This window comes from Mastigoproctus giganteus, chromosome 2 (genome assembly GCF_048544385.1).
Source record: "Mastigoproctus giganteus isolate SK-2022 chromosome 2, ASM4854438v1, whole genome shotgun sequence".
Taxonomy (NCBI): Eukaryota; Metazoa; Arthropoda; class Arachnida; order Uropygi; family Thelyphonidae; genus Mastigoproctus; species Mastigoproctus giganteus.
In genome coordinates, this window is record NC_143576.1 from 118,707,780 (window position 1) to 118,722,620 (window position 14,841).

Genomic DNA, 14,841 nt, shown 5'->3' on the forward strand with positions numbered 1-14,841 from the left:
ATACTCCTCATTAATTTGTGTTTCATTACTAATCAAAATAACGTGTGTAAAGGGCACTTGCAGAAATACCAGAAAAATTCTATGCATTTTTTTTTTTAAACTAAATGAACTTTTTCAGCCAATGCTATATCATTTTTCTTTATCTTACAAGTCAGTATGATATAGTGGTTCTCAACCTTCTAATGGTTACATTGCAGCTATTTTATTTTTAATAGCAACAGCATATTCACTATTTGTATTTGATTTAGCACTTGTAATATACCAGTATAAGTCACCTCATTCCTCTTAGCTTATACACAGTATTTCACCAGTATTGAATTTCAGGGGATTAAAATAAAAAAAAAATAAAAATAAATAAAAAAACTTTGTTCCCCATATTAATAAAATTCTTTCCTACCTTGTAAATTGGTTCACTGTATTCCACAATATACACTCCTTAGATGCTGAAAATCGTGTTAACTGGCAGAGAGTGAGAGAGACTTAAAATATGAATTTTGAATTCATATAAAAATAAGACATGAAATGTGAATCAATAAGTTGATAAAACAAATTTAAAATATTAACCCTTTTCATCTAAATTTGATGAACTACTTTGAAATTTTCATATACCACAGTTTGAAAAATACTGGTTTACATATAACCACTAAACATTCAGTTAGAGATACCAAACAGATTACATTTTAAAAAATTACACCTGAATTCTTGTTTTTAAGAAAACACTATTGTTTCAAAAGCTACTAATTTTCTTTTTTTAAATACTTATTAACACTGCATCTTATGTTATCAAATTTTGATTTTCTTTTAAGAAAATACTGTCTGTTCATTTTAATGTCTATACTTAATCTTTAACAGGAAGACACCTCATTTGAACTTTTCCTCTTCAAAATAATAACAATCTAAAAAAAATAAAAAAAAAACAAAACTGAAAACAAATTGTCCTAAAATACCTCAATATTTAAAAACAGCTGACTTGATCTTTAATACACAGATAAACACCATAAAGATGGCCTCATGTAAAAGACTTGAGACAGGCTTTTCATTCACGACTGGATGAAAATTCCAACCAAATTGCATCAACCACATGACTTTGTGCACTTAACAATCATATATTAACAATAACGTATTACTTGCTGTCTTTATAGTAAGCAACCTACAATCTCTTGTTTAAAAACCAAAATATGAAGTCATCTTTTAGAAATTGTAGAATGAGGCACTGTCACATCACAGCAGAATGGACATATAACAATGCTCCCAATTTTTGAAATGGCATTTCACTGGAACTTACTTGCATAAGTGTATACACAGTATATGGAATCAGTGTTAAAAGTTGCTATTGCTGTTATCTCAATAACAATATATTTGGTCCCGTAGGTATCATGTGCAACTCCTGATATGTGAAAAGCTGCTTAAAACTCTTCAAATTGATTCCAGGCAGGCATAAATAAAAATAACTCACTTCAGTTCCAGTGAAGTCGATCACAGATAAGAGAACACAGTAGTAGCACTATTATTAAACTTCGCTATTTACAGAGTTGAATTTGCTTATGACCTGATGTAATGATTCATCTACTTCAAGTGGAGTCAAATATGCTTTAATGGCATCTTCTGTGGCACTAAGGCTCCTACTGAACCCATTCAGATGGCCAGTGGAGCTCTCTGATGAAAAACTGCTGCTGCGGCTACCCAAGCTGTCCTGTCTAAAATTTCGCACAGCCAGTGTTGATGCTAGCTTTTTATTCAGCACATCTAGTCTCATTACCTAAGAATCAAAAAAAAAAAAAAACCTGAGCATTACCATATGAAAATTTAGTTCCTAAATATTGGATAAAAAATTATTAGTTACAGTATTTTTAATAAATTCGCTAAAAAAATATGTCATAAATTTTAAAACACTTCTGTTTATGCACCTCCATGACAGTTTGACGATATTGATATGACAATTTTTTTCCACCAGTCTTTGTTGTGAGAGGTCTGGGTTCAAGACCTTTGAGGTTGGCACAGTTGATATTGGTCTGGGTTCAAATCCAACCAGTGACTGGAAGAATTCTTTAAGAAAAGAACAGTCTGCTCAAATGCATATGCTTCACTACTCTGCTACATCGGACCAATCTCAGATAAAGGGAGTAGTTTTTCTCTGTGAGTAATTCTGGAATCATCAGCCTGCACAACATAAAAAATTAGCTTGCGAACATATATTTGCATGGACAAAAGGCACAGTATCCATATTACGACTAGTCACCCAATATGAGGGGAAGGGATTGAGATGAGAGGTGAATACAGATGGAAGCCACTTGCTAAATCATCATCATACTCTGTACAGCCAGAGGAGTTAAGAGCTTCTTTATAACTTTTATTGCAGCAGATAAACAAGAGTAACAATTAGCAATGGATCACTTTTTTGCGACAGTATGTGGAATCAGTCTCAGCAATATGCATGCCGCATCCATGTACATTGGCGCCTCCGTAGCCAGGTGGGAAGGAGCAGCAGTGCGTAGCACACGCTTCTTGATTAGACCGGGGTTCGAGCCCGTCACCACCAAATATGGAGGATGCGGAAAGGTCAGGGAATGACCACCGCATATCCCGAAGCAATATGGCCTTAGTTGCTAATGCTCTTAAAAACCAAATAACCATAACATCCATGTACATTACAACAGTCATTGTCCAAAATAAAATAACCCTCAAATGTGTTACCTTCTGTAGCCAAGCATATCTATAACTTTGTTTGCAGGCACACAAATCTTTGCTCTCAAAATTAGAAACTTAGTGCAGGCTTTTATTTCTTATTAATATAGTAAATTAAATATATATTATTAATATAATAAAACTTATGTTTCCCACTTATATCTCTTATTTCTTATTGATTTCATATATGGAAATGCAACAATAATAGATTCTTTAGATTTAGCACGAGAAAGCATGAGAAAGCATTTGTAGCTGCCAGATAATTGTCAATTTTTTGCTCTCAATTAAGGTTGGAATGAACTGGGAAGATACCAAGAAAAATCTCAACTCCTCACCTTTTCTCTAATCCCTCACTAAAGTTATTGGTACACTTACTCACAGAACAAAACAAAAATACTTTATTTTTTTGTTTCCTCAGTAATCCTGCTACTAATCAAAATTGAACTCGTTGCTGCATTAATCACAGATCCAAACAAAAATACTTTTTTTTTAAAATGCTTTAAAATGCTAAAAATACTTTTTTTTTTAAATATATGGAAATGCAACAATAATAGATTCTTTAGATTTAGCATGAGAAAGCATTTGTAGCTGCCAAATAATTGTCAATTTTTTGCTCTCAATTAAGGTTGGAATGAACTGGGAAGATACCAAGAAAAATCTCAACTCCTCACCTTTTCTCTAATCCCTCACTAAAGTTATTGGTACACTTACTCACAGAACAAAACAAAAATACTTTATTTTTTTGTTTCCTCAGTAATCCTGCTACTAATCAAAATTGAACTCGTTGCTGCATTAATCACAGATCCAAACAAAAATACTTTTTTTTTAAAGGTGACTTTTCATTTCAATCCTGCTACTAATCCACTGCCACTGCCTTAATTGTATGACATAGCATTATAATTGGCATCATAGGCATGTTACATAACACATTCAGCAGTAAAAGTGTTAAAGAACAGATTTTAGTTCTCCAGCATTAATATTTATCTGAAAAGGTATGTAAGGTGAAAGCTGTTTTTGATGAAAAATAAATAAATGTACATTTTATGATTACTGCAATCATGGAAAGGGTGGTTTTTTTTGCTTGTAGAAGATATATGTATATTAAATGTCCCCACAGGAAACTTTGCTTTGGCTTCCCACAGCAAAGCAGTATGCTTAAATAAAATTTATGCTATATCAACCATAGTTCAGGTTCAGGATGTATTTAACAATCGTATGCTATGCTTCTCATGCAACTGGGTGACAGTGGATTTCTGTTTAGAGGGGAGATAGCCATTACATGCCATCCAAAGTGTTATTTTGTTTATTGAAGTTTGTGTAGAATCTACTGATAATCAAACTCTGATGTATGTTTCTTAATGTTTTCTCCTAATCATGAGCAGTAGCTACTGTCATTCAAACATTACAACAGCCATCATCAACAGCCTTCACAAAAACTTACTTGTTTTTTTTTTTTTTTTTTTTAACTTGAGGCTTAGAATGTAAATGTAGTTATCCATACAAAAAATTAGAATGCAAATAAGATTTAGCCCCCTTACAAAATGAAAGCAGTAGAATCAAAGGTGATAAGCCAGCTGATGAGCTGACAAAAATATATTGCATCAACCTTTACAACTATAAGTATATTTTGGACTGGGAAAACTGGTTGCAATTGGCTAGAATACCATAAAATAGTAATGGTATGATTGCTGCTGAGGCTGAAGGAAGACAAGATTCTACGTGCACATGGTATATGTATATCCAGTTATGCCAAAGGAGGTAGCAAATGAGCATATGAAACCATTAGGATTAATTATGAGATCACAACTATACTTATTCAGACTTGAGGAGTGCCAACGTTTCTCCAGTCTACAAGAATGGAATTAAAGAAGAAATGGGCAACTACAATTTTTTCTGCTGGTGGGCAGGAACATGGGCCTTGAGGAAAATAGCTTCAGTGGCCCACTTTTTACTTTGGGAGGCTAAGGAAAGTTGGCCTGCCTACCAACGCCAGTGGTGGTGAAAATTATGGAACCTGTGGTCAAGGATATATTACAGTATCATTTCAATAGAAATCAAATTCCAAAAGCGATCACAGCAAGGGTCAATAAAGAGGAAATCTTGCTTGTCTAACCTAATAAATTATTACATTATTATCAAGAAGTTGGATACAAGAAACAAATTTAGTATTATATGATATTATATTATATTAGTATTATATTAAAGGAATGCAAGTGAATTCTACATTAGTAACATTTGATACCATCCCTAATGAACATTTATTGCTCAAAATGAAGAAAGTTGAGATTATACACAAGCTCTTCATGTGGAGAAAGATGGCTGAAAGATAGAAAACAGAGTGGTGATAAATTGACGTTCCTTAGGGTGGACCAAAGTCATAACTGTGATCCCTCAAAGATCATGCTAGGGTAGGGCAACCAGACATCCCGTTTTTAACGGGATTGTCTCCTTTTTCAGCCATTGATCCCATTGTCCAAAGAAAATGTAAACGGGATGCAAAATGTCCCATTTTTTAAACAACGCTTCCCATTTCTCTTATTTTTCCTCTTTTTTTTGTAAACTCTACCCTAACTATGCAATTTTATGCAAATTAGTAAAGAGGCTTACCTATTTCCAATAGATGGCACTATAATCCAGTAAGATGTGATCCAGATAGCTTTCACATAGTTTCCACAGGTGGAATTATAATGCACACGTTACAGTCAAGAATACGGCAGTTGACTTTTGTTTGTAGCATGGCCGATGCGATAGACACGTGCGAATGAATTCTAGTATTTTCTCTGGTGTTTTTCAAAGTATTGATATGTTGGTGGTGATGTAAACTCAGTAACATTATTTGAAGGGTCTAGTAATTAATTATAAATTCAGTTTCACAGACACGTTGAAACAAGAATTCCCTTTCCTAACTGAAGTCATAATGTTAACAGTAAAGTTTTATGTACTGTTTGTACAGCTGAATTTTCTATTAAACATGGTGGTTGTTCAGATATTACACAGCACACTGCTAAAAAAGAAGCACAAAGAAGCAGTTGCAGCAAAAAGTGCAAAGCTGTAAACTAACCCCTTTCGTGACAAAACAACAAGATGTAAATGGTGAACGGAAATGCCTCATTGCACAAGAAGGATTGCTAACTTTCCATTGTATCAAGCATAACCATTTGTTTAGATCAGTGGATTGCACATCTACCATCATATGAAACTTATTCTCAAAAAGTTTCACATGTGCAAGAACAAAATGTGAAAGTATAGTTGTGAATGTACTGGCTCCATTTGTATTTCATGCAGTGATGAGCAACTTATGTGAGGCAAAATATGTATCTGTTATAGTAGATTCATCAAATCACTCAAGCCTGAAGTTGGTCCCAGTTTTGGTGAGGTATTTTATACCTACAAAAGGAATGCAAGTTGAAACAAGAATTCCCTTTCCTAACTGAAGTCATAATGTTAACAGTAAAGTTTTATGTACTGTTTGTGCAGCTGAATTTTCTATTAAACATGGTGGTTGTTCAGATATTACACAGCACACTGCTAAAAAAGAAGCACAAAGAAGCAGTTGCAGCAAAAAGTGCAAAGCTGTAAACTAACCTCTTTCGTGACAAAACAACAAGATGTAAATGGTGAACGGAAACGCCCCAATCTGAGATATTAGTAGATCACATTCTGTTTATATTGGAGAAATATAAGTTAACCAACAAGATAATAGCATTTTGTGGTGACAACTGCAACACCAACTTCGGAGGCATTGCAAGAAAAGGCAAGAATAATGTCTTTCATAAGTTAAGCAAGAACATGAAAATGAACATCTTGGGGCTAGGTTGTGCTGTACATATCATGCATAATGCTTTGCAAACAAGTGCTGATATGTTGCCAATTGATGTGGAATCAGTTATAACTGAAATATTTCTGCAATTTTGTTGAAGTGGGATACAAGCAACTTTTAGGAAGTGTGAAGATGCAATGGCTTTCCTTGCTACTTGCAGTGGAAAGAATAATCGAAATGTTTGGTGGTCTCAAGTCATATTTTCTATCACAAGGTAAAAGCCCCAAACTCTTGAGGGATTTTTTTTAATAATCCACAGTCCCTTCTCTGGTTCAGGTTCATTCACAGCCAACTTAAAATGTGTAATAACACTATCAAAAAGATTGAATGAGAGGACATTTGTGGCAGTGAAGTGGCACAAGAACTAATTGCCCTGACAGAACAAATGCTCAATAGAAAGAAGCAACATTTTTTTACATCTGCTATCCTGGACCTCAAAAACCAACTGATAGAGGATGGTGTCATCAGAGATACTGAATTTGCTGAAACTGTCACCAATTTCTGTGATACTTTCCTAGAATATGTGGAAAACTGGGCCAAGCCTTTTGCAGAGCTATGTGACTTTAAATGGGTTTTGTTAAATATCCCTCCATCTTGGTGTGTTGTTCAACAGTGTGTCCAAAACATATCCAAAATTAACACCAACATACTAAAAGTAATAGATGAAGACGAACTATTCAATGAAGTGAATCATGTGAAGAGTATATGTGAATCTAAGATTGATCAATGGAAGAAATGTGGTGTGCCGACTAGCGACAGGTGGACAGACAATTCAGACAATGAAAAATGAAGACATTAGATTTGGGAACATAATACACATTGTGAGTTTTGTGTTAGGAATACCGGGTACAAATGAATCATTAGAGAGGGTATTTTCTTTAATGAATGCATTTTGGACTGATGAAAGGAACCAGTTGTCCGTTGAAACTGCACAGGCAATATTAATAACAAAAACACATTTTAAAGAAATTCCTTGTATGGACTTTTACAATTTCATAAAGGAACAGCCAAAAACCTTTTGGAAGAAATTCAGTCATCTAAAAAATATGACAAAAATATTAATAGTGCATATTCTGGACTATCTGCTCAATAAAGATTTGTGTAATTTGACAATGTTAATGTGAGACAGACAACAATAAATATGTAAGTAACCTATATTAATTTTAATCAAGCTAAACAGTTATGGCTAGTTGGCATGAAACGAGTACAAGAAGATTGTTTTAAGTAGTATGACAGTCAAATCATGTCAACTCGCTATGAGTCTCCCATTTTTTTGTTTTATAAATCTGGTCAATCTATGCTAGGGCCCTCTTCTTTTCACCTTTCTGGGATATCTCATCAAGCTATATAGAGTCCCTAAAGGGGGCAAGTACACTAAGCAGATTCACAGATGCCTAATTTTCAGTTACTGCAATTTACAGAACTGTAGCCTTTTGTGCCCCCTGACTAATCTTATTTTTCTTCTCTGCATCCATTCCTACAGATCCACATCCTTCCTGAAGTGAATCTTCCATTATTTGTTCAGTATGATTTTTTTAGAGAATTAATTATTATTTATTGAAAGGCAGTGGGTAACCTATATTACGGATTAATTATTGCTCTAATATAAACTATTGTTTTCATAACACTACAACTCAACTTTGCTTACTTCAGCCTGCAAGTCGGCCATTTTGTCTTGAAGGTCTTTTACTTCATCATTATCTGAACTGTTCCTCAGTTGGCCTGCTGTGACCATTTCCTGATTCTGTAAAAGTGAACAGATCTGTTCTAATATCTAATGAATTATTCAGCTGGTGTATATATATGCACCAGAAAAATTATACATTTTATTCAAATGATTAGTTTCATATTAAGACAACATTTAACTACTAAACTGAGTATAACTACTAAAACTGTAGAGAAGCAGTAGTTTTTTTTTACTTCCGGCTATAAATGTATTCAAGAATTTAAATACCTGCCATAACAGCACGTAAAATTTTTTATAATTCACAAAAATTTTTTTAAACTCAGCACCTTTCAAGAAAAGGTGCTGTGAGTTACAGGTGAGAAGTTGTCACTGAAATCATTTTTAGCCCTGTATACTTGCCTTTAGTAAATGTGGAAACAAAACTGCTTTGGGTGTTCTTAAGCTCTTGAGTACCATTGCTTTTTTTTTTTTTTTTCCTCATGGGAGTAAGAGCTTCATTCATGGATCAATACCAAATCAAAATACTTAGTAATGTAAAAATTAAAATTTTTATTTATACAGTAAACGAAATGTGATTATTAAATTATAGTAGAAACAGCAAAGGTGCTATTTCTTTCTTTTTTTTTTTTTTTTTTTTCATTTTTTGAATTTTTGGAAAAAATGGCATCCTCTGTATTTTACTGAATCCAAACAAAACACACATTATCACTTTTAACAGAACTGCTTCCCATAAGTGTTCAACCCACTATTCCGAAAATTCTGGTCTCCAGAGGGGTTATTTCATTTGGAAGAACAGATGGAGGTTGCAGGGACTCGTGCTGGGGGGAAAGTATCTTACAAAGTCTTTCTACTTGGCGGACGAAGCTCTTTGAAGCTCTTGGAACAGAGAAGTTTTTCCTGATTTATTAGCTTAAATTGTCATATTAACTTATTTCTAGAGTAGCTTTATATTCCTAGTTACGATACTTAGTTTAAAGTTTAACTTAGACAGAGATTTTGTAGGTATTACTTAGTATCGGTAACGGTATCAAATCCACGTGTTAAGTAACGTTCGTGAATTCCCGCCATTTTTACACGATAGCATAACCTTAGTGTAGTATAGTGCATAATATAATATTGTCAATTAATCAGTAAATCTATTAATCTTGATAAACTTTATTGTCAATTAAATTGTACTTTTAACTCTATATATATATATATATATATATATATATATAACGACTTAATCGTAACAAATAAATTAATACATATAACTGTTTTGGTATATAACTTAAGGATTTAATTTTGTTTTGAAATTTTATTGAATTAAATCGGAATCATGACTCAGACCAGATCAGCCAAGCAAAATGCTCAAGCTAATGGGAGTGCTGTGGTTCAGAGGAGAACTGAGGGGGGCAGTTGCCCTCTGAATCACAGTCTTTTAAAATGCACTGTTTGCTTGATGTTTGCGGAGCAGTCGGGTACGGGACATGATACTGCCAAGGAGGATGTCTTTGTGTGTGCACGATGTAAGGAGTGCAAGGAAATCAGGCGACAACTCAGCGTTGTTATGGGCTTTTATGAGAGCTTGAAGGACAGGGTAGATGCCCTCGAAGGAAATAAATTGAGGGGCCTATCAAGCTCTCAGCCGCCCACATCAATGCCAGAGCTTGCACTTGGTCATCAGGCAACACAGAGGCAGCCCCCTAGGCAGAATGCGCTGGTCTCACAGGAACTAGTAGTTATTGGTGACTCTATTGTCAGGGAAGCGGGAAACATGCTTTGCAAAAAGGATAGGTGGAATAGGACCAGGGTATGTCTGCCAGGGGCAAAGGTTGATGACGTTGTAGAGCGGATATCATCTTTTAAGGGCACAAAAGGTGATATAGTTGTACACGTTGGCACTAATGATATTAAGAGTAGGAGACCGGCGGAATTACTTAGCAAGTACAGGTTACTGTTGAAAAAAAGCCGTGAATTAGGGTTGAATTTGAAAGTGTCTGCAATTCTGCCCAGACACGATAGGAGGGGGTATATGATGAGAGCCTTGTCGATCAATTCGGCCCTGGAGGGATTGTGCAAGGCTCAAGGGGTAAAATTTTTTTCAGCCTGGACTGTACTTGTTAACAGGAGAGATTGCTTCTACAGGGATGGGATACACTTAAATAGAAAGGGTGCAAGAATTTTTGCTGATGCTGTCGAGGCAGAGTTAGGTGGGTCGGAAAACTGCTAGTCGGGGGGGGAATACAAGGACTAATAGATTAACAGTAGTCACTGGCAGAGGTGGAAGTGATTCTGGCACTGCTTCTATTGAAATGAGCAGAAGCCTGAAAAACAAGATGCAGGATATTTCAGAGACTGCTGGGAGTCATTGCGGTACAAGTAAACACATGGGTTGTGTTAGGGTAGCCAAGAATAGAAACAGGTGCATGTATACCTGCGTGTACACCAATGCTAGGAGTTTGGTAAATAAATTTGATGAATTTGAGGTTTTGCTCAAAACATCAAAGGCAGATATTGTTGGGATATCAGAGACATGGTGTCACACAGATATAAGGAATGCGGAACTGGAATTTGGGGAATACAATGTGTATAGAAAGGATAGACAGGACAGGAGGGGAGGAGGGGTTATGCTATTAGTTAAGAAACACATAAAGTCCAAGGAAGTGAAGCCAGTCGACATCGATGGACAGGGCAGTGTCGAGTCAGTTTGGTGTGACATAAGCATAGGGAAATCAAAATTGAGAGTAGGAGTGTGCTATAGGCCTAATGACTCTGATGAGTATAATAAGATATTATACAGGGAAATAGAGTGGGCCAGTAAATCAGAGAGTCTTATAATGGGGGATTTTAATTTCCCAGATATTGACTGGAATTTGTGGGTTGGTCACTCACACACTAGCAAGGCTTTTGTGGATTTATTGGATGATTGTTTTCTACATCAGCATGTTCGTGAGGCAACAAGAGGGAGCAATACTCTTGATCTGATTATCAGTAGTGATTCTTCATGCATTAAGAATCTGCAGATAAATGAACCACTAGGTGGCAGTGATCACAGGAAGTGGGATTTACTCAAGGAGGTAACTACTATCAGAGGTAAAGGGAAGGGTTTTTGTTTTCGTAAAGGCGACTATGATGGTCTGAGACAGTATTTAAATTCTATACAGTGGGACCAACTGATGATGTTACCAACAGCAAACTCAAAATGGGAAGCATTCAAGGAACTAATCTTGGAGGCTACCAGGCTTTACATACCAACTAAGAAATATTGTTCAAGGTTTAGGCCTAAATGGTTGTCAGATGAACTAATGAGACATGTGCAGAGAAGAAAAACGCATGGGATACATACAAATTAATGGGTGACATGGAAGCCTATGATAGATATAAGTTGGTCTGTAACCAAGTCACAAAGGAGATTAGGCAGGCAAAGGCAGACTACGAAAAATCCTTGGCAAAGGATGCAAAGAAAAACAGAAAAGAGTTCTTTACCTATTTAAACTCAAGAAGGAAAGGGATGAATCAGATTGGTCCACTGGATATTGATGGTTCAACAGTTGAGGATCCTGCTCAGGTGGCTAACAATCTAAACGAGTATTTTGCATCTACATTCACGCATGAGGTGTTATTCAGGAAGGAGAATGATGTAGGTAAAGTAAACATTGGCAGTGAGCTGGATGATTTTGTAATAACTGAGAGGAAAGTGGAGGAGAGATTGTTGAGGATAAACAAAAAAAGGCACCTGGGGTGGATGGGATCTATCCAGTTATATTAAAGGAGGCAGCAAAGGAGGTAAGCAAACCCCTAGCCATAATTATGAGAGCTTCTTTGGACTCAGGGGTGGTACCCATAGACTGGTTGGTTGTTGGGTTTTTTTGGCGCAAAAGCAACTTTGGCCATATTGCGCCTATCTATTAATGTTTATGTGACAAGGAAGTTTATATTTCTTAAATATGATTTATATCTGGTAAAAATATCCTATTAATTTTAAATAAGTGAATATATTTTCAATGTTGGAGTTATCGCCTAGGATTTGTGATAAGGTCAGAGAATCTTGGAAATTTATAGGGAGATGGAAGGCTGACTGTTGGGCCATGTGATATTGTGGACATTCTATAAGGAAATGTTTTACAGTGAGTTGACAAGAACAGTGAAAACATTCTGGGGGGTTTGCTTTGATGAGTAAGTGAAAGTGCGTGAGATGAGTATGTCCAATGCACAGTCTGGTTAAAATGACTTCTTCGTGCCGATTTTTACGAAGACTCAATTTCCATGGCTGAAGTTCATGTTTTATTTGAAACAGTTTATTGTTTGATTCATTTTGCCACATTTGTGACCACTGTGTATGGAGAATTTGTTTTATAATAGGCCTGTAATCAAAATGTGGAACTTTGTAAAGCCTTAGGTTTGTGTTTGTAGGATTCTTTGCTGCTCTATCGGCTCTTTCATTACCTTCAATGCCTGTATGTCCTGGAATCCAACAGAATTTTACTTGCCTCATTTTACTTTTGAGTTTCACAAGATGAGTTTGTATCTGATGAAGAATGGGATGCGATGGAGTCTGCCTTTGTTGCAGAGCGTGTATTGCACTCAATGAATCTGTGTATATGAGATGTTTCAGATGTGGGGAAGATGCTATGTATTTTAAGGCCATTAGTATGGCGAATAGCTCGGCAGAATAGCTGCTGCATTGGTTTGGGAGTTGCTGTGAGATAACAGTGTGTGGAAATACCACTGCAGCACCAACTTTGGTGTCTGTTTTAGAGCCATCTGTATATATATGAAGGTATTCAGAGAACTGTGATGAGTGGGCTGCATGCATCTGTTTTATGTTGACATTTGCCAGAGTGCTTTTTCCCCATTGTTGAAAATAAGTGTCGCAGTTAGGCGTGAAAGTGTACCATGGTGAAATACTTATGCTATTATCCTCGTGTATGTTGTCAAAGCTTAGGCCCCATTTTGAAACTATTTCTTTTAGTCGTATTCCAGCTGGTTTATTTACTGTAGGTTTATTGTTGTAGAGAATTTCCCACTGTGGGTTAAAAAGATACTGCCAAGTAGGATGATGAGGAAGACTTCGGATTTTAATTGCATAGTTTAATAGCAGCATTTGCCTCCGGAGATATAGTGAGGGCTCGTGGGTCTCTGCATATAAACTTTGGACTGGTGAAGTTCTGTATGCTCCTAAGGAGATTCGTAAGGCACTATGATGTATGGTATCGAGCCATTTGATGACACTTGGTCTACACGAACTATACACAGGGGCTCCATAGTCTAGTCTTGATCTGATTATAGCATGGTATAGGTGAAGTAGTGTGAACCGATCAGCTCCCCACTTCATTGCAGAAAGAACTTTGAGAATATTTAGTTTTTTTTGACAGGTTGTTCGGAGGCATTTGATGTGATCCAAAAAGTTAAGTTTTTTATCTAGAATGAGGCCAAGGAAACGTATACTATTTGCTAGAGGTATCAGCTGGTTTTCTAGTCTTATTTCTGGATCTGGGCGCATTTTCCGCTTTCTACAGAAATGTATGGCCACTGTTTTTTGTTGTGATATTCTATAGCCATTGTTTTTAGTCCATAATTCTATTTTTTTCACTGCGCTTTGTAACTGCCTTTCAATCATGTTCATGTTTTGTGAATGGCATGAAATAGTAACATCATCTGCATATAGGAATGTTTCCACTGTTTTTGGCAAGTCTTTTGTAATAGAATTTATTTTGATTGAAAACAAGGTTGCACTCAGTACTGAGCCCTGAGGAACTCCTTCTTCCTGAGTATATATTTGTGACAGATTGTTTTGATATTTTACTTGGAAGGTTCTGACTTTCAGGAAATTTTTTACTAAGAGTGGTAAGTTGCCTCGCAAACCAATGCTGTGGAGATCTTTAAGAATGCCGTATCGCCAGGTAGTATCAAAGGCCTTTTCTATGTCGAGACTGATCATTATTAGATGCTCATTCCTTAGAAAAGCATTTCGGATATTTGCTTCTGCTTTTATCATGGGATCTAGAGATGATCTATTTTTACGAAAGCCGTATTGATTTATGTTAAGTACATTATGTGTTTCTAAAAACCAGGTTAATCTGTTGTTCACCATTTTCTCGAGGATTTTCCCAAGGCAACTTGTTAGTGCTATTGGACGATAACTTGTGGGAATTGTATGATCTTTGCCAGGTTTAGGAAAGGCAATTACAAGGGAGTGAAGCCAGGAATTTGGATAGTAGTTTTCCATGTAAATTCTGTTGTATAGCATAAGCAAAGCCTTTAGAGATTTTTGATTAAGTTGTTGGATCATTTCATAGTGAACTCCATCAGGACCTGCTGCACTCTTCCTAGACTTAGCCAGAGCTTTTTGCAATTCTTCTGTGTTGAAAGGTTGGTTATATGGTAGTTGTTGGCTGGTATTAAAGTTTAGTCTGTATTTTTCAGCTACAGTTTTCGTTTTCTGAAAGGATGGGGTATATGCCGATACTGCTGATATATTTGCAAAGTAGTTGCAAGTAAGTTTGCGATTTCCTTGGAGTTAGTTATTTCCTGTCCATTCCAGATTATTAGTGGAGTTGGGACTGAAAGAAATTTCCCATTAAGTCTTCTGATTTTGTTCCATATGACACGGGTATCTGTATTTTTATTAATTGTGGAGGCGAATCGTATCCATGAATCCTTTCTA

The 14,841-nt window shown here is 35.9% G+C and overlaps 1 protein-coding gene across 2 annotated transcripts in view; it reads right to left on the reverse strand.

Annotated features, from left to right (window-relative positions):
- Positions 1-1,368: 1,368 nt before the first annotated feature.
- Positions 1,369-14,841, reverse strand: part of LOC150089523 (ecotropic viral integration site 5 ortholog-like) — a 338,392-nt gene continuing 324,919 nt past the window's right edge. For both annotated transcript variants that reach the window (XM_090368641.1, XM_090368642.1), the window contains 2 exons: positions 8,154-8,249; positions 1,369-1,759 (listed from right to left, as the gene is read on the reverse strand). In XM_090368641.1, coding sequence (XP_090224767.1) covers positions 1,511-1,759; positions 8,154-8,249 — 345 coding nt within the window. In that variant the 3' untranslated portion in view covers positions 1,369-1,510. The remainder of the gene's footprint in view (positions 1,760-8,153; positions 8,250-14,841) is intronic.